Source organism: Sciurus vulgaris (genome assembly GCF_902686455.1).
Source record: "Sciurus vulgaris genome assembly, chromosome: 9".
In the NCBI taxonomy this organism is placed as follows: Eukaryota; Metazoa; Chordata; class Mammalia; order Rodentia; family Sciuridae; genus Sciurus; species Sciurus vulgaris.
This window is the reverse complement of record NC_136469.1, coordinates 73,201,788-73,223,215: the sequence shown is the minus strand read 5'-3', so window position 1 is coordinate 73,223,215 and position 21,428 is coordinate 73,201,788. Positions and strand designations below refer to the sequence as shown.

At 37.3% G+C, this 21,428-nt stretch overlaps 1 protein-coding gene across 1 annotated transcript in view; it reads right to left on the bottom strand.

Annotated features, from left to right (window-relative positions):
• SPARCL1 (SPARC like 1) overlaps positions 1-21,143 on the bottom strand; it is a 37,788-nt gene extending 16,645 nt beyond the window's left edge. The window contains exons 1-2 of the mRNA XM_079153268.1: positions 20,748-21,143; positions 1,203-1,267 (exon numbers count right to left, since the gene is read on the bottom strand). Coding sequence (XP_079009394.1) covers positions 1,203-1,256 — 54 coding nt within the window. The 5' untranslated portion in view covers positions 1,257-1,267; positions 20,748-21,143. The remainder of the gene's footprint in view (positions 1-1,202; positions 1,268-20,747) is intronic.
• Positions 21,144-21,428: the final 285 nt, after the last annotated feature.

Genomic DNA, 21,428 nt, shown 5'->3' with positions numbered 1-21,428 from the left:
TTTTTAATATTTGCCTGGGTCTGCGTATAACAAATTACCCTGGAAAAGAAACATCTGGCATGTCTTTAGGCAGACATGTCATTCAAACGTTTGGTTCACATACAGTTTTAACGCCTATTTTCAATACTGCAACACTTGCAAAGGCAAAGCACATTTTCAAGAGAAAGCAATGGCTCTGTGGGATCTCCTTTCTTTATTAATTTGTCCCAATTTTGTAATTTCAAAGTACATTGTGTAATTTCAAAGTACATTGTGTAATTTCAGCTGGCGTAGCTCCCGACTATTTAAGCAGGATTCTTCGTGGTGGTCAGAAAATCTGTTTTCTATGGATCGCTTGATCTGGGTGGCATGTAGCTTATTTTTGCTGATGCAGCTGTCAACCTGAAGCAGCAACCAGTTATCCAAAAAGCAAGGACAGAATCTTAAAGATGAAGGGAGGGAAGGGACTATAGAGAAATTACTTTGTTCGTTGATAAAAAAGAAGAACACGACACAAATTTTTTGCTTTAATTAAAGGTGATATGGATCATTTGTAGAGCATCTAAAATGATTATACAAACAATTTTTCTTAAAACTTTGGGGTCGTTTTGAGTTTTCTAACATGGTCTGATTTGTGTGTGGCAGCTTGATGGCTTGTGAATGCTGAACTCAGTGTATCTTACCACGACGTGGAGAATGCTTTAGTCCTGTCTACTCTCAGCATACTTGTTTGGACAGTGCCTCAAAAATGAGTTAGGAATCCATTTGTGATTACCATAGTGCTTCTGTTCCCACTGGTTCCTGTTTTTATTGTAAGACTATTAGAAGTTCTCAGCCAGCATGTGTTTGATCTTGACGAAAATGCTATATGAGTATGGATGTATATATGCACTCAAGTTAAATTCATAGATTTCTTATACCAATATGAAATCTATAGGAGAATTTATTTTTCCTGTTCTTTTGGTTTTTGCCCTATTCCATGGTTAATAAACTGACAGCCAACACTTGCAGCTGTATTGATTGTATCTTATAGAACCAGATAGACCTGAAAAAATATTATCTTGATTTTTAGTCATGCATTCACTGTTTGCACAGGAAGGAATGTAATTGAAATAAAAACCAGAATTTCAAGCCACCATATAAGAACATTTCCTTTTAAATAGTAGGTTTCTGAAGTAAATGTCAGGAGGGAGAGATGTAATAACAGAGGAAAGGAAATTTACCGGGATTGCAACTGCAGTTCCCAAGATGTATAGGAAAACCAGGAGAGTCTTCATGCTTTCTAGGCCTGTGAACCAAGAAGATAATTTCAGTGATCGGTAAAAATTGCCTTTAGAAAGATTAAAAGATAATCTTAGCAAATACTGAGTTTGATATTGTCTTCTGTATTTGGAGGAGATTATTGTCTTTGTGGAATAGTATGTCTGAAAAGCCAGATAATGACAGTTCTTACCAGTTTTGTCCCTCTGAAAATTACTTCTTAATTTTTTTGCCTTTATAACTAAAAGAAACTTCAAACTGTCAGGAGAACTGAACTCTGGCTCTGGCAATGTCCCTAACCGGCCAAGAGATCTTAAGGCACTTTTCTTATTCTTTCTTAGATACAGCTTTCTTATGTGATGAACTGTGAAGAGGCAGCTTAGATGATCCTCTTGCTGTAATATTTTAGAACTCTAAAACTGAAAATCTATGAATTTCATGAGCTCCTAAATACTGCTATCTATTCCCCTCAAATTATTAAACCTAAAATATATGATTATTGTATCAAAATAAAACACTTTATATACAGAATTTAATGTTCAGAGCAAATATGTAAGATCTACTTATATCTCTGTTATTGAAGATCACTTAAATATTTTATTCTTTTAATAAATGCTAATTGTAAACAATCACTGAAAAATGAAGTTTCCTTCCTCTATTTCAAAATTTAACATTCATCATTCATTCCAAAAGTATTTATTAAATTTATGGAAATTTAGTTATAGGTCAGTGTATTATTGTTCTAATTGTTCTTGAAAACCAACAAATCTGAAACAATATAGTTCAGTATAGTTTGGTGTATAGTTGAATAACATTTGGAGCTGGAATACTCTCTGTTGTGAAGGTCTGTGCTATGCATTGTGGTGTTTAGCAGCATTCCTGGCCTTGACCCACTAGATGTCAGTGTCATTCCGCTAGCCCTCACTAGTTGTAACAACCCAAACTGTCCCCAGGCATTGACAAATATCCTATGGAGAGTGACGTTGCCACAATTGAGGAATACTGGTTTAGCAGAAGAAGACTAGTGCTCTCAGTGTAGATCTGAGTTTGGATCCAGGACCAACACTTGTCATCCATGGGATCTTTGGCAAGTTGCTGAATGCCCTCAGATTCTCAGATTTCCCCATCTTAAAATGGGGGTAACATCTCTGATGGTTAATTTTGTATTTCAAATTAACTAGGTCATGAGGTGCTCAGCTATCTGGTTAGACATTGTTTCTGGGTATCTCTGTAAGGATTTGTTTGGAAGACATTAGGATTTGAATCAGTAGGTTGAATGAATCAGATTTCCCTACCCCTTGTGAGTAAGCATCTTTCAATCTGTTGAAGGTCTGAATAGAACAAAAAACAGAGGAAGGAAGAATTCTCAAGTTGGGACATTTGGCCTTCTCTTGCTCTCAGGCTGGACTAAGCCATCAGTCTTCTAGTAGGCCTTGGATTTAGGCAGAACTGAGACCTTCAGTTCTCTGACTGTTATAGTTAGACCAGAACTATGCCATTGTCCTCTCTGGGTTTCCAGAAAGGGAAGATATGGGAAGTTTTTGGGATCATAATCATGTAAGCCAAGTCCTCATAATAAATCTCTCTTCCTCAGTTGTATTTTTCTGGAGAACCCTAATAAAATATTTGATTTAGTTTTGAAAATTTTATAAGTGCTATTCATAATAATACCTGATATGCAGGAATTGCTCAATAAATTTTAATTCTTTCCACTCTCATCTTCCAAAGAAGTTGTGATTCTTAAATAAACAACTTTGAATTCAAGAAAATAATACAAAATTTGCTGTAAGTCAGAAAAAATTTCCAGTGGAACATTTAGCATCTATTTTGGCCACAAACTTACCAAATTTCCCTTTAACTTCAAGATCTTTCTTACATTTATCATAAATAACAATGGACTGGAAATTAGGCTAAAAGAATCTTACCACTTTTTTTTTTTTTCTACAAATGGGCAGCAAGAATAACCAAAGTGTTGTGGATCAAAAAGCTTTTTTTTTGAGTTTGGTTTTTATAGTGGTTTTATAGTTTTAAATTTGGGAAAGTATTACCTTTTTAAAAATTATTTATTTTTTAAATTTTTTACAGACTGCATTTTGATTCATTGTATACAAATGGGGTACATCATTTCATTTCTTTGGTTGTGCACGATGTAGATTCACACTATTCATGTAATCATACATGTACATAGGGTAATGATGTCTGTCTCATTCCACCATATTTCATACCCCCACTCCCTCTCATTTCCTTCTACATAAGCTAAAGTTCCTCCATTCTTCTTTCACTCCCCACCCCCAACCCCCATTCATCTTACTCCAATTAGAATGGCTATTTTAAACAACACAAACAATAATAGATGTTTGTGTGGATGTGGGGAGAAAGGCACACTTTTACATTGCTGGTGGAGTTGCAAATTGGTGCAGCCACTCTGGAAAGCAGTGTGGAGAATTCTCAGAAAACTTAGAATGGACCCACCTTTTGACCCAGTTATCCCACTCCTCAGTTTATACCCAAAGGACTTAAGATTAGCATACTACACTAACACAGCCACATCAATGTTTATAGCAGCTCAGTTCACAATAGCTAGATTGTGGAACCAAATATTCCCTTTTAATTTGACCACAGGAGGGTAGGAATTGCCTCCACATTCCTAACTCTAAGTGTAGCTGAATGTGTCAAGAAGAAACGTATCTATTTGGCTAGAACTCGCATTCTCATTCACTATTTCCTTCATTTATTGAATGTTTTCCAGACACTAAGTACAAGGATACAGTTTCTGCTTTAAGAGTTTTGAAGGAGGGCTAGATTTGGTATCCCAGTGGCTCAGGAGACTGAGGCAGAAGGTTCATAAATTCAAAGTCAGTCTCAGCAACTTAGCAAGGCCTTAAACAACTCACCGAGATCCTGTCTCTAAATAAACTATAAAAAAGGGGCTTATTCATAAGTGATGAAAACATCTGAAAGGGAAATGAGGAAATCAACTCCATTCACAATAGCCTCAAAAAAAAAAAAAAAAAAAAAAAAACCCAAACTTGGGGATCAATCTAACCAAAGAGGTGAAAGATCTCTACAATGAAAACTACAGAATATTAAAGAAAGAAATTGAAGAAGACCTTAGAAGATGGAAAGATCTCCCATGTTCTTGGATAGGCAGAATTAATGTTATCAAAATGGTCATACTTCCAAAGGTGCTATACAGATTTAACACAATTCGAATTAAAATCCCAATGACATTTCTCACAGAAATAGAGAAAGCAATCATGAAATTCATCTAGAAGAACTGTTTCATTTCATGTCTGTGTTCCTAATTATTGTGCTATACAGAAGACATCCAGAGAAGGTAATTCTTGAACTGGAATTTGAAAACTAATAAATAGTAGTGTGTAGTCTGTTTTTAAGTTACTATAACAGAATACCTGAAACCAGAGAATGTATAAAGAATACAGATTTATTTGGATTTATATGGATCTAGAGACTGGGAAGTCCAAGAGCATGGTACTGGACTCTGCTCAGCATCTGATGAGAGTTTTCTTGCTGCATCATAAAAGGAGGTGGATATCACATGGCAAGACACGGCAAGAATGCCAGAGAGAGCTCACTTACAATGAAGTGATTCCTTTAATAACCCACTAATCCATTCATGAACTTATTCATTCATGAGAGCAGAACCCTCATGACCCAATCATCTCCCAAAGGCCCTGCTTCCAAATATCATTAATATATGTGTTTCAAGACTAAGTTTCCAACATGTGAAATTTGGGGGACACCTTCAAAGCACAGCACCTTCAAAGTAGTTAGCTATATGAAGCATGGGAAGTACAGGTGGAAACAGCATGTGTGAAGATTCAGAGGCAGAAATCCTAAAAATTTTGGGGGGGAATTGGAGGAAGATAAAGCTCAAAATTAAGGCAGGTATATGGCTTGTGAAAACCTTTGTGCATTAAAGTAGGAATTTTAAATTCCAACTAAAAAACTATGGGAATCCAATGAATGACCGTAAATGTGGAGGTGATATAATTAGATCTGTACTTTAGAAAGGGCTTTTGGGACAACCGTTTGGAAGAAAGACCAGCAAAGAGACCTTTAGGAGTCAAGTACAATATCAAAGTGAGATTGTAGTAAGAGTTTTGAATTTTAGCTGTGGTTTTGGAAATGGTGAAGGGAGGGATAGGTCCAATTTGTACTGCTTCATAAAAGTCAACTGTCAAATTTCAAGAATTCTGTATGCCAGGAATTTGTCAATGCCAGAAATAAAATTTTAACTATATACACTTATAAATTAATTATATTAAAACTAATGGAAATAATAACTCAAAGCACAGGATTTTATAATTATTTTACTATTATCTAATATCAAGGTATTTATACCTTTATTTTTAGGTGCAAATACTACATAATGTGTGCTTCTAGTATACATCTCTTCCTGTTTCTGTTCCAGAATATCATATAGGAGTTTAAAGTCAGTCATTATGGGAGGATTCCATCATGGAAACCATGAAATGTTACCCTTACCACTCAGAGAGCTGACTGTTAAACATTTGCCAGCACATCTCTGGGTAGTTGTGAAAAATACCTAAAGGAAGAGCAGACAAGACTTCATGACCAGTTAGACACTGAGGAGATGAGAAGGAAGAATCTTGGGTTAGCCTATTTCTACTTTGGACATCTGGGTAAATGGTGATGTTAATCATAAAGATGAGGGATTATTAGGGAGAAAATGTGGTTTTAGAAGAAAGACGATTTAATTTTAAACTTGTTGAATTTGAGTAGAGATATCTAGTAGACACTTGGATAAACTGGTGTATAGATAAGCATAGAGTTTGGAGCTAAAAATATGGTTTGGGTACTATTTGCTTGAGAAGATATACAGTGAACAAAGAAGTCTGGAGACCAAACCAGGTAAATAAAGGTTATTAGGTGTCATCAGAGAATGAAAAGAGCTAAAGATACAAAGGAGGGTCACATAAGAAAAAGAAAATGTTAAATGTCACAGAGAGGTCAGAGCAATTAAGGCCAGGAAATTATCTATTGTGTTTGGAAATGCAGAGATTATGAAATCCTCAGATAGAACAAGTTTTTATTTTTATTTTTTCAACAGGGTTGGTGAAAGAGAGTCTGAATTGAAAAGGGTAAGACAGTGATGAAGTGAAGACAGTGAGTGTGGATCATTTTTTACAGAAGTCTGAGTTTGAAAGGAAGGAGAATAGAATAGTAGCTAAAACTGAATGTGCAGTCTTGGGGCATTTTCATGTTTAAAAATGGGCATTCAACTATCGTCCATGCTGAGGGGAAAGCATAAGTAAAGAATGAGAAATTGGAGGTAAGAGAAAAGAGAGAAGATATGGTAGATACTGATGGCCCTCAGTGAACCACAGCTCATGGGCTTCACACCCTTGTGACTTGTGGCTTGCTTGGGCTCATGTGACCTTAGCAAGCATGATGCAGCAGAGGCTTGTTAAACCCTTGCACATTGGGGTGTGTCCTCCTGTGGAAGCCTCCATCATGCTCTACAAATGCTTGGACTAGATTACTAAATGCTGAGCCACGGTGTGGAGAGAACCCTAGAGGATGAGGATATCTTGGATGGTTCAGTCTCAACTGTGCTTCCAGTTCACTTGGGCCACAAGTGATCCAGACAAAACTCAACCGAAGAACCACTCGGCTGAGTTCAGTCCAGACCGCAGCACCAGGAGAAAACAAGGGTCTATAATTTAAAGCCATTTAATTTTGGAGTGGATTGTTAAACATCAATAGGGAACTGAATCAGAGGAAAATAGACAAGTTGCCTGAGCCATGGCAGGATAGTATTACATAGAGTTCAAAGACTAGCCTCTGAAACAGAACTTTCTGGGCTTTAATGCTTAATTTGCAGAATCTTGGGAAAGTGTTTTAGCTTGGGGGGGCTTTAACTCATTATGCATAAAACGATGTGAACATTAAGCAGAATGATACAACCTCAATAAGCCCTTGATAAATATTTGCTGGTCTGATAATAAAGAATAGGGAGAAGGCGTAACTTTGCAGAGAAGGAGGGATTCTTTATTCTTTAGGAAAAAAAGCATGACTTTAAGGACAGATTGAGACAGGGCTCCAGAAACATCAATTCATTAAGATGGATTTAATTATGGCTTCCTTATAGCATTTCAGTGTATAAAGTATCTTCCTATATACAGTCTCTTTTGATTCAATGAGGAAAGGAAGGTACACAATGTTTAAATATAAAGAAAAATTAGATTGAAGAATCTAAATTATTTGGCCAAATGTACAAGGCCTAAGAGGTGGTCAAGAATAAGAATGCTGAGTTTTAGACTTAGTGTCCAGTGTTCGCACAGCACAAACTAGTGGGACAGGTTACAGGCTAGAAGTCAGAAGTTGTGGCTTCAGGACCTGGATCTGCCAAGTACTAAATGCCAGCATGAACAAATTACTTAAAACTCTGCAACCTTTATCTACGGAGTGGGAATAATAATTCCTTTCAGAGTCAAAGGAGCCATTGAAGCAGAGAGGCACTTTGCAAACTCTGAAGTACCATGTGATTATTATTTCCCTTATTCTGCCTGCTGTCCCTCAACAATATTATCATTATAATCACTTATGTCTTATATTGTTTGATGTAAGAGTAACGAATATGCCTTAAGTGTGATCACAGGAAAAGAACCTTTCTTTGTCTCCATTGTCCTTCCAAGCCTTCCTCCCCGAGGTGATTTCAAGCTACCCAGGAGCCCTAGATCCGGGACATATTTACATTTGATTCACTCTTTAAAAACAAACCTACTTAACTGATAATCTTTACATTTGATAAGAAAATTCCTGAATGAATATGTTTCTATTCTCAAGTAAGAGGTATTTTCCTATTAGCTTTAACTCAAAGGAGCAGGTAGAATGCTGAGACTCCTGGAATCCTTTCCACAGATATAGCGAGATGTTTAAGGTATAGAGCAAATATAGAGTTTGCTGTGTAACTTTGGGTGGCTGGTTGTGCAGGCGTTTTGAGAGCCCATAATCCAGGCATGGGTCCTGATCGCTTCCAGCATTGTCCCAGGATGGAACTGATTTTTAGGAATCTTGTGTTTATTTTCACTCTGAAATTGAAAACACAATTTAAAGACAGAATATGTCCATGTCATTTAGAATGATTCAAGCAGGAAACCATCTCATGTTTCAATTATAAAGAAGATGCCTGTGTTGAATTTATAAGGTCTGGACAGTGTGGAGCAATCCAATATTTAGAATTTAGAAGGCCTTTGACGTCTATTGTTTTCTGCTTTGTCCTTCAGACCAGTCATGGGACATTTTGGGCTCATTTAGCTAATTGTATTTGCCACACATTGATGAAGACAATTTCATGGTCTTTAGAGTCTTATTTGAAGAACTAAACAAATGTGCTGATTTGCATAAATAAGAGAGAGTAGAACTGTACTGGGAAATGAATGATATTTTGAAAACAAGTGAGTGTCATATTGAAGACTAAGGGAGACTTAATTTGCTGATGCTCGCAAAGTACTTTGAAAATGAAAACCATGATGTCCTTGCTCAATATGATGAATACCATTTATTCTTGGATATGTAAAAAGTCACTTATTTTGAGATATTCAAATTTGGCGTGCTGTGTCTACAAAATGCAGGTTTTTATTTTGCAGAAAGGGAAAATAAAATTCTAGATGAAAAATGCACAAATGAGACAAGTTTTTGAATATACATAATAATTATTCTTGAAGATTTAAATATGTGACATCCATGTGAAATTAGATAAATGCTATTTCCCCAAATAAATGAACTTATTCAAGACAGCACAGGATGAAATTGAAATATCTATCTTCCAGGCCTGAAATGCCTTTTATCAAGTCAGGAGATTTTGGTCAAGTCACTGGTTTCTTTTTCTACAAAAACAGGAGAAAAAATAATATATTTTTCCATTTGTCTTCTAGAGTTGTTTTGAGACTGAAATGTGATCATCTAGTCATTTGACAATTTTAACAACTATAAAAATGAAGTGAAAAATGTCATTTCTTGAAATGCTTTAAGGCAGAAAATCACTTAACCCCAATAATTAATAATGCACGGAGACTAATTCATCTCATTACTTAGTGTCCTTCAGTAATTTCTTTCTTTTCTTCCCTTACGCCTCTGTCTATTTTCCTGGATCTAGAGAGGCTGAAGATGAGGGAAGGTGGGAAACTTAAAGGAGGATCTTGTCTTGTTAGGAACAAGGTCACTTAATTGCCCAACTTCACAGAGTTGGAAGTTGAAACTTTAAAAGTGACAGCTAGATTGCATCTTGTAGGCCAGGCCATTCTGGGGAAACCTAGATATCAAATGCCTATGATTTGGAATTTCAAATGCCTAGAGTTCTTTCATTGGCTTTCCAATGTACCCTTAAAACAAATATCTAGGTGAACCATTTGGTCTGAGAGAAGTAGGTCTCCCACCAAGAAACAAACATTCACAAATGTCAACTCTAACTCACATTGGGTAGCTGTCTTGAGATAGTTTCTTATATTTTCATTTAATACACATAAATATCATGGTCCAGAAAAGATGGCTGTAAATTCCTTGTTGTTCATCTCATTGAGAGGTGGTTTAATTCTTCTCCCCTTGACTCTGCACTGTCCTTGGTGACTTGCTTGACATAGTAACTGAGTTGGAAGTGATAGATATTCTGGGACTTTTGAGGCCAGGTCATAAGAACTCTGGAGTTTTTATCTGAATATCTTGGAACAGTTGTTTAGGAGCCCTGAGTCAGTTGTAAGAGACTGTCATGCCACAGAAAACCATTTAGGAGTTCCTAATGACTTCTGCTTTCTATTTGTCCTTGCAAAATACAGGACATGTGAGTGGAGCCAACTAGGAGACTCTAGGTCAGTTCATTTGTCAACTGAGTAACCCTGAGTGACCTGCCCAATTTTGTGACCTACAAAATCTTGAAACATTATAAAATGGTTATTGTTTTAAGTCACTAAATTTATAAGCAGAGATATATAATTGGAATAAATATTAATATTATGTGTGAAATAGCACTCAGGTATATTCATTAAGTTATATTAAGGGGAGAAACACTTATGTTCATCAAATATTATTTTATTGATAATCTATACATTTAAAAAATTGACTTTAAAGGTAGCTAATACTATATGCCAGGTACTGTGATAAACCCTTCACCTATGTACCACCTATGCATTCCTACCTGTGACCTCTTGTCAACTTCCTAGCAATATCCATCCAGTGGGAACTTTCTGAGTATCCTACTTTGCCTGTGTTCAGTCTTTTCCACTGTGCACATTCCAGTCATGGAAGTCAACGGACACCCCAAAAGGATGGATTTTCAGGGACATTCTCAACGATCTTGCTTTCTTTCTTGCTCAGAAGAACTTAGTACATTCCTCCTCTTCTATAATGTGTAATTGAGGGATTTCTTTAATCACATCTAGATGAGTCCTACTGTCTTCTCACAGCGAGATGGTGCAATGACCACCTCTCCACGCCTCTTCATCATTCCTTCAGAGCTCCTCATCATACCACTCACTAATCTCACTGTGCCTCATTCTAGAACTCCATAAGGTGTGGATCCATGCACCAGTTCTTTGTTTTCTCCTCAGTCATTTGCCTTCAGAAGCCCCTGCCCCTCCCTGCCCCATAGTGTAGTGGGGGAAATTGTTTTGGTCATATTTATTTTTCGTTGCTGTCCTTCTGTTCCCTCTTTCTCTATGATTGCAGGGTTTTCTCACATTTACATTAATTTATCCCCCCACACTATGTTTGTATGTTCTTTGGGCACAGATATTTGTGTACAGAGTGGATATACCACAAAACTAAGAAGTTTTGAGTTTCAGGATTTTTATAAAAGGCCCTATACAAAATCCTATACATGATTTTGACTCTTCTATTTTTTAAAAATAAGATCCCACACATTGTATGAACTCCTGGTTTCACAAATCCTGTCCCCACTCCTAAGTATGGCATGCCTGAAAGCCTGTAGCATTTGCAACGTTGTGGGATTTAATAATGTCTAAATGATTTGCTTCATGTTATTAATAGTGTGACAACTCTTTTTGTAAAGCTTAGGTCATAAAATGATCAAACAGATGAACCCTATTCTTTTTCTGCCTTTAGCTCTACTCTCTACCCCTTAATTTATTTTATTTTCTACCTCCTTGCAATTTCTTTCCTCTGAATACTCAATTCTTGGCTTTCTCTTCTGACTACTTTTATTTGAGTTTCCTTCATTAGTTAAACTCTACCAGCATAATATAAAACCTCTTTGGATTCAGTGGAAATTGTCTCCCTTTTGTTGATAAGTAAGTCAGTTGTTAAAGGCTGCTACTTGGGAGAGGAATTTCAAGTGCTTTCAGCTCTGTGAATTGACCAAGAATTATTCGTTGGGGGAATTCTCTTCCAGGATTAAGAAAAACAGCAAATAATACCTAAGAATGGTTCCCAGTAGACTCATTCTCATGTATTTGGACCTTCTGGGGATAATGGTGTGCTTTGAGGAGATTGTAGTTCTGATGTGAACCACGAATGAAGTACTTACTGCAAGCAGGAGACCCCTCAGGATGCAGCCTGTGGACGAAGCTCCTCCACACAATCTTCCTTGATTGGGCCCAACACGTTTAATGAGGGAAACAACTGCTTGCCCAAGGGGGTAACATTATCCTTTGCCCACCTTCCCAAAAGAAGCAGATATTATAACTCCTGATGGACTTTAGGGCTGGAGTTTAAGGAGTTCTTTGAAAATTGGATAAAAAACTGTATGTAGCTTATTTGTGCCTTCAGAGGGAAAGCTCTAGGAAGCTTCCCTCAGGCAAGGAAAAGGCAGCTGGTTTACAGCTGGTCCTTGGCTATTCCTTTTTCTTCTCCCACCCTGGGAGGAGATTTTCCCTGTGAATATCTAGTCATAGCCTCTCATGGTGATCCTCTCATAATGGGTTCAGAAAATGTTCCCTCATCTGTTCCTACAACCCCTGTGGCCTCTGCTTAATCTGTCCATACTTTGGAAAATAACTACTTAATCATACTCTTCTCAAGTTTCCAAATTTGAGTTTCCTGTATCAATCCATCATTTTCTATCTGGGTTCTTGACTGATTTAAAATTTATGATTCATTTGAATATCTGCGGCCAATGAAGCTGCCCCTCTCCTGCCAAGAGTGCCCTGTTTTAAGTCAGTGTAGAGCCACCTTAACAGCTACATTTGGTTTTAAAAATTTTTAATATATATATATTAAATATATATTTTATATATATAGATAGATAGATAGATAGATATAGATAGTTCAGCATGCATGCTAAGCACATGCTCTACCACTGAGTGATACCCCTAGGCACTAATTTCAGTTTTTAATGGACTATAGCAGCCTTCATATTTGAAGATAATTAGAAGCTCAAGATACTCAAATGTGATAAACCACCCAAAACATGATTTTACTGATAACATCACAAAATTTGAAAATGCTGTGTAATGGAGGAGCTTTAGAAAGAAAGATGGACAACTAGTCCTAGTACTTTATTAGTACTCTCCCTTTTCTCTTTGCATGGCGTCTCCAGCATGTTGACACCAGGATTAGTATGGGACCTTGGGAAGTAATTAGTAATTTTATTATTTCAGCAATTATAGATTTGTGGTAGGCACATACATAATATGTATTTCCATAAATAACATAAATTTTGAGAACCTCCATTTGCCTCAGGTTTTAGGAATTTAGGGGTGACCCTTTGCCAAGATGCACTGTTACTTCTCACTAACCTCGAGTGACAAGCTTGGATAAAGGGTCGTACACAGTGTTAAGGTTATCAGAAGTAGTATAGGAGAATGATGCCCTAAATAGCTCCCTTCTTGCATTTTTCTTATTTATCATGGCATTCCAAGTTCAATAACGAAAGTAATTTTGTTGAATAAGAAATGTGTGGGTGGAGGGAGTAGATGTTGGTTCAAGATTCACTTTGCTTCATTAATAGATCACTAGAAAATCCCCCAAACTCCTGGCATCAGATATAAAAGTAGTTTTCCTTTTTATAGGAGTGGGGATACTAGTAGATTTAGGACCATTGTTCTTAAGCAAGGTAAATCAAGGTCACTGTAACCTTTCTGCATAGTCGCCTATGAAAGAAGGCAGAACAGGCATATCCCCTGCTTGAAGCCCTTTTGTTGTGCTTCTCTTTGTATTAAAAGGATTGGCTTTCACCATAGGAGAGGTTGTAATTAGATTTCACCATGAAAGGAAGTAGTAATTAGATTTCTCAGCAGCTCCACAAGTCTGTTTCCTTGGAAAAACAAGGAAAGGGGACTGAATATCCTTTCAAGTAGATGGAAATGTAGCCCAGCCCAGCCTGCATACACTGGCCTGAAAGGCACCATGGAGTGGGCCATGCACATAACAGCTACTCCCAATCTCTGATAGAGAAATTTCCACTTTGGCCTCTCAGACAAAGTACTCAGTCTTCCAGGTGAGGGTTGGAAAAGTCTATGTGTAATTGCTACATATTGCTTGGGCAATGCGTTAGGTAGGAAACATAAGACATTCCTCCAAATGAGACCCTCTGACTCATTTCTATCTCTTTGTCCTGAAATTTCTATGTACTGGAGAAGAAAAGGGTGTCCAAAGTTTGGCGTACCCCAAAAAAATCATTTTCCATTTAGACAGAGTAGTGAATTTATACAACCAGAATCTGTTTGGGGTCCTGTGGTTAATTCTGTGTTCTTTCTTGTAATTGCTTTCCTTTCAGGTATATAGTATTTTTCTAGAAATTTAAACTAGAATAAGATTAGGTGAGAGCAAATTTTTTTCTGATTTCAGTTCCTAAGTTTTTAGAACATTAATTATTGTATTAATTAGAACATAAACTTAAATATAAAGTTATACATTTTATTTTTGAAGTTCTGTGTACTGCCTGGTCACTTAAACTTAGTGAGCATAAACCTGTCTCCACTGGCCACTTCGCCTCACTGTTCCTCTTCTCGTTTTCTCTCCCTTCTCATTCTTTTTCTCCTAAGAATGAACAAGCTTTGTGAACACTGAGCTGGGGTTGGGATAGTCACTCACACCTCTGGAAGGATTGTTTCTTTCTATTGGTCACATCAATGGCTCTTTGGCAATTTTGGTGCTGGTAGTTTTGCTTCGGATCTTTCTAACTGAATTTTCAAGTGGGTCTCTTGATTTCCAGTTGCTGGCTCTTCCACTGAGAGCCTCAAGAAAACTCTAAAGTCCTCCTTCCTTCTAGACCATGGAGTTCTGCTTTAGTATTTTTGGTTTTCAAGGCAGATGATGACGATTTAGTATATTTTTCTCATTTTTTCTGAAGTCAAATGATCTAGGAAAGATATACCATGTATCCTAGAGAAAGGAGACATTTGCTCTGACTCTTGTCCCTGCTATTTTCTTTTTCTTCTTCTGGTTGGTATTTTGTTTCCTGGAGGATGTACATCCACACTTCCAAATAAGGCCAGGTATCCTCTGTTGAATTCGTTTATATCAAAGGAAGCCTGTAGGCTGCTATTTTTAGTAGTTATTATAACTATGGAAAAATTTCCTTTCTGGGAAAGGTAGCAAACAAAATGATTATTATAGGTACTTCATAATCAGACTCAGACAGAACATGCTCCTTCACCTTGTCTTTACATGAGAGTCAAAGGCTTTGTTATCAGAGACCAAATCCCTTAGTCATATTTTGGCTACTAAATACATGCTGTTACCTGATCCAGAGTTAACAGTGATACTTTGGGGCTTTTAAAGTATTAATGAGTCTCTGGGGAGAGCTCAATGGTTTGGCATTCAAGTTTTCTGAAGGATGAAAACAAAGCCCTTTTTGAGTCCTCTGCTGAATCACCACCTGACATCAAGGTGTCCTCCTCTGGGAATGTACATGACATACTCTGACTCAATGATAAGCTTTTCTGACATTTATCTGCCCACCATTCTTCCTAACTGAACTTACCACCATCTGGGTCTCAGCTAATGATAGACATAGCTCCTGCCTGTTAGGGGTTTGTAGTCTAACCAGAATTCCACAGAAATGTTAAAGTTATACATTTAACTGGGCTCAAGCACAGTACATATATTTAGGGGACAGAGAAGAGGGTTTTATGGGGCGTTGCTAAGGACATACATCTCCCACTTCCCTGTCCTGGCACTTAGAGGAGTTGATTATCAGTTAGTCAAGAAGGCCATGATCCATCTTACTTCAGGGTTTTTGCACACAATTTTCAAGCTTCTGAAAAATTCTTTTACCAGCACTCAGTCCTCTCATTCACCACCCAACGCCTGCTCCCAACACCCACTCAGAGTTAACCTGTATTCAGGGGAAGCCATGTTGACCTTGAGTGGAGGTCAATTGGTTCCTTTACAATACTGTCTAGGAACAAAGGTGCTATGTCTTCGTAACATTTATTTCAGCATATAATTATATATGATATGTGTTCAAATATAATGCAAATTTTTTCATTCCCCCAAATCATGCCATAAAAGAGACGGATCTGTTGCATATGCTAGTGCTTCCGAAGTCGCTCACATTAAAGGACACTGTGTCAATTACTTCATTCTGAACAACAAAGTACCATTCAAGAGGTCAATCTGAAATAGTCTCAAGCAATACTTGTTTTGTTCATAGGAAGGTCACCTTGGCAGAATGGATGATAAAGGAGTTAAAGAGGACTCAGTCATTCTCGAGGTATGACTTCATTATTGCAAGTGTTGAAATTACACACTTTCAGAAAACCACACTTACAGATTCAAGTGGTTTTACATAAGTCCTTTAAAGAGTAGTGGAAAAAGCAATATGGTAAGTAATTAGAATGTGGAGAGCATCACCACAGAATGAGAACTTATGCCTCAGGATTACATCTGCAGCATCAGCAGGTTTTTTAAAGGTGTGTTATAAACAACCTGCACAAGGATTGATGATGTGCTCAGTATTAGATAATTACAGAGTGGATCCAGTGCATACTGATGACACTGATGTAAATGTGTATGTATGTGAAGAGTTTTAACAACATTTTTTCAGGATATGTGAGACTGGAATCACTTTTATAAGTGTAAAACATTTGAGATGAAATGAGATCTTAAATATGTATGTGTAAAAATAGATCAAGTATTCTAAGTATACATTACAATACATTATCCATTTGTGCATTTAGGTTAGTCAAAATTTTTCATTAGAAAAATGAAGATGGCTTTGGATTCAAGGTCACTTTATGTTTGGGCATTTGCAATTTTCCTTAATGTGATGATTTGATTAATGATCATTTCCCTAAGGATTTTGTAAGCTCCTCAAGGACACAGCCCTATCTGGCTTGGCTCCCTGTGCATCTCTGGCATTTCATAGCATGTGGAATACTGGGTAAATATTGGGTATATTTGTTGATTGAGACACCAGATAAAAATATTATTTACACAGTTGCATGACCTAGAAAACACTTGGGGCTCTAAAAAAGAAACTTTAATAAAAAGCATTCTCATTAATGATGTTTTAATACCTCTTGCCCTAGTGTTAATCAAGATGAGAAGAATCTTCTTTACTTTTTAATAGAGCAAAAAATCATATTTACTTTTTTTTTTTCTCTTTAGAAGTCAGTGCTTCACATTTGTGCGATGATATTTCAGAGGTCACTATTACAGTGTGTTCACTGGGAAATTCCAGGTTGAAAAAGAACTAGCAGAGTTAGACCCAACCGTGAAAAGAACTGTAAAAACTGCTACTTACTGGGCATTCACATCCATCATTTCGATTAATCCTACAATGATTTTATGAATTAGCTGTTATCCCCCTATAACAAGTAAGGGAAATTGAGGCTCTTGAGCCGAGCGATCAGCCTTTACCACGGGTTAGATACTGTCATAAATTTCAGATGCACACTATCTCATTCAACTCCCATGCCAATTTTATGACTGTTATTTTTCTCTATTTTACAGATGAGAAGAGAGAGGCCCAGAGGGGATAAGATTAAAAAAACTAGAGAGGGTGAGTGCCAGGATTCGAACGGAGGCATTCCCCTGAATGGCAGGGGCGATGAGAAGAGGCAGTGGGAACTTGGAAAGTGCATTGATTGGGTGCTCAGTGTGTTTTATTAAGTGAGGCCATTTCTATTTCTCCTTCTTTGCCTTCCCAGTTGTTTATTCCTTGCACCCCACAGTAGGCTGGCCTCTGTTTTAGTAGCTTTCTTGTTCATTTTCTTAATTCCTATTCACTGAATCTTTAAAGGAAACACTTAGCTACTGCTACTGGTGTACATAAGTTGGCTGCCTAATAGGACAGGGACAAGCCAGGACTGGAGACTTCATTTCTAAAGAAGGATTTTGAAGCCGACTAAGCTATTTCACAGAGCCGGTCATGACTCCGGAGTCTCTCTATGCTCTTTCATCACTATGACGACAGGCTGCTCCTGCTTCACACAGCCAGAAAAAGCAGCTGACATCTCAATGCTAGGAACATAGGGGAGAGGTTGACAAAGAAAACAAGAAACAAAATAAAAAAATCCCTTTCTTTTGAATTCTGGTGAGAGAGGAAAAAATACCCTCTAGAGTAAGTCAAAACCCCCTATTCTTGCCTCCAGAAAAGATTTGAAAGGAAAAACGTTGGGGGCCTTCTTCTCTGTCCAAGTGGGCCAATAAAGCAGGATTGACTGCAGAGCGGCAGGTCTTCTCTCTGCCTGATGGTAACTGTGGCAGAAACGCTCCCTGGTGACTTGGAGGTTAAGAAGCTGCTAATTGAGGAAGCAGTGGAGACCCACAGTAACAAACACCTCAAGTTGGAGCCCCCCAGGGGAATCCAGTAGCACCAGGTTTACTTTTACATTTTTTGGATTAAGAAAAAAGTCAACTCACAGAATATTTCCTTCTGGATCTCAGTTTTACTCCTGAAAACATCATTCCAAGTGCATAATAGATATCTCACTGGTATATGAGATTTCCTATGAGTAATCAATAAAATGTCCTGTGTTTTGAGTACTCTGCCAGGTGCTCTACTTGGTATTAAATAAATATCTCATTTGATTCTTCAATGACCTCATCTGTGGACAGTATTATCATCACTTTGCTAAACAGTCCTGGAGGTCTGAGACTGCCTAAGTTCACACAGTTTGTAAGAGGCACTGTGAGGATTCCAGCCCAGGTCAGTAAGACTCTGAAGCCCATGCTCTGTCCATGCTGCTGTGCTGGCTCAGAGGCACAGACCTGGCACTGACATATTTTTATGGAACAACATATACAAGTCTAAGGAATGAGCCTTGAGGGAAAGCAAGAGTTAGCTATCTTCCTAAAGTTTTGACACAAACACATAGGTAGGCCAGTACTTTCATGTTAACGTTGATTCATTAGTTACTATGTACCAGGCACAGCTACTTTCTTCTCCTATTTCTCATAATAAATGTCTAAGATTGCTACTAATTTTAAGAACTCCATTACACAAACGAGGACACTGAGTCACAAAGAGGTTAAGTCATTTGTTTAAAGTCACAGAGCAGTTTAGTGGTAAAGTCTGAATATAAATCAGGTCTATGTGGTCGTAAGTAAAGCAGACCTCTATGGTCATGTTAAACCAGGGCCCACAGTCTTACTTGCTTTACTAGACCAGCCCCCTACCTTTGGTATAATCGGTCAAGACCACATACTCTGTTTTCCAGAGTTGTGTCCAGGTTTTGATGCCCAAGACAAAAACCAGGCTAGTGATAGCTGGGACCATAATTGTGAGCTCAGCCTTTGGCAGAAGATGCCCTGAGAGACCTCTGGCCTGGCTGGGCATCTCTCAGAAAGCCAGATCCACCAAAGAAGTTCTTCCAGATTTATGGGGTCCCATTTTCCTCCTCTGAAGATTGTTCCAGAGTGATATGTGAAAATAAAGTGCACCTCAAGTCTTTTAACAAGTTGTTTATGTTTTTGATGGAAAATGTTCCCAACATGTTCTGGACATTGTGCTTAACTTCTCTAAAATAGCAATGTCCATGTACTGCTACAAGTCAACTCAGTAAAAATAGCACTCAAGAGGAAATGAAGTGAATAATGTTTTGGAGTTGCCCAGATATATCACTATGCATTTCATTTCTGTCATCACTATTTATTATTTTTACTTAGTTGATACATGAAACTGGGGCATGAAAAGCTATTGAGGATTAAATCCCAAAGGACAAGGAAAAAAAAATCCCCAAGTATTCTAATTGCTCAAAGTTTGTACAAAAATTCTCTAAAGGAAAAAGTCAAACTTCATGAATGATATGTACATAATCTTTTCCAAACTATGAAATGCAGCATTAGTTAATCAAATAATAAGCAGATGAGATAGCTTTGCTAGATCTTGTTGGATGATCAGAAATAAAAACATAAATCTTTCCCAGGAAGGGTGCCTTTAAAAAAAATTGTCATAGTTAATAATAGTCATAACCACCACTGTTTAACTGAGCTGTGAACAAAAAAAGCTGTTATACGTGAGAAAAGGGGAGAATTAAAAAAAAAAAAAAAAAAAAAAAGAGATTTTGCTGAGTTGGACTGAGTGAACATTTCTATTCAGTGTGCTTAGGCCCCGGATCAGAGCAGAGTGCAGATACATTGCCAAGGTGACATATTTAACCTCTGTAGATGAAAGGCAATGCAAATGAGATACTCCTTCTGCAGTACCCTTGGTGTATAGTTTCAACAGTATTGATCTGCAGTTGAAAGCAGTGTTTTCTCCTGCAGGGTGACCTTTAATGCCTGAAGGAATGAGTAAGCCCTCCTTGCATTATTGCTATATTTTAAAAAGGGAGAACCAGAAATGATAAAATCTTATAATGTAAGAATTATTGTATCCCTTTAGCTCTGAAATTCTCTTTCCCCCTTTTTGCTTTTCTAAATAAGACTTCATCAGGAATCAGAGAAATTTTATGTCCCTTTGTGTGCATTTAAAAAAAAATGATAGAAGGGAGCAAGAAATAGTTAAAAACCTATAAAAGGAAATGAGGAAAGAGATAACCTAAAATAACTTAAAAGTAACAAATAAGAATATAATATGAGAGGGATTTTTCTACCTCTTAGAAAAGCAAAATGTTCCAGTTCTACATTGCTGTTAGGTACAAACTGGCGCTATGGTGGTGATTGAATAACTTTAGATAATTTAAATATCGAAGACATACAACTTAAAAAACTATTTAATTGGGAAGTTTTTAAAAAATTCCTTTTCTTATGGTTTATCATACATTTCAGAATTCAGACTTCATCAAGATCTGAATGCTTCTCTGATTAACAATAGTTCTATATCTGTTCTTGGTCTTTACTAAAACTACCATTAATTAGTTCTTGCTACTTAATCTTATAGGAAAAAACAAGGAAACAGGAATAACAAAAGGTGAAATTCTCTATTCAGTAGCTTTTCTGTAAATCAGGTAAAAAGTTTTTTTTTTTTTGGTAAATAAATGACTTTATATTATTTAGGCAAAAATATTAAATAGCTTTATCAGATTCAGATTCATGTAAATCAGCTTAACAAAGTAGCAAGTAGACAATATAGTAGACAATTAATTAGACAATATAGTAAACTTGATAAAATTTACCTTCAGATAGGTGGCTGGATGCAGAGCCTCGATAGAAAATTGAAGTTGAATCCCCTCTTTGCACACAGCCAGGAAATAAAAGTTTGACAAATACCCAAGAGAAACTCTTTAAATCCCTTCCATCGTTAGCTGTGCTTCTTTGCCCAGAAGCACATTCAAGTCTATTGGAGTTGAAATTCTGCTGCTCTGTCAACTAGGCAGGGTCTGAAGTGACAGATGAGAATTTGGAGGTTGGCACCGGGGAGTATTTCAGACTGTCACCGTTTTTGTTGCAGATTCCTGGATTTCTCTAGCCGGCTAGCCTCTCACTCTGAGGGCAGGGTGAGCTTTGCAGACAGTGCAAGCACGAAGGGAAAGAGCTAATTCTGCTGGCATGCATGGAGTTAACAGCCTCTCCTCAAGCCCTTGTTCTCACAGGCTCATAACTTGGCCAGAATATAAGCACTTGGCTCTTTATGCATTTTTCCCTTTTTTTTAAAACCACTCTGAAAGGTTTCAAAGGCAGGATGCCTTTATGGGGGATTTTGATTTTAAGACTGTGAAAAGAAACTTCATGCTGTTGTTTCTTCCAAAAGGCAATTGGGGAGCAGGAGTTAAAGAAGAGGAGAATAATTGCAACAGATGCATTTTTACATTGCTCGATTGGAAATTGTTCTCGCAAATGCAGTCTGAATTTTAATA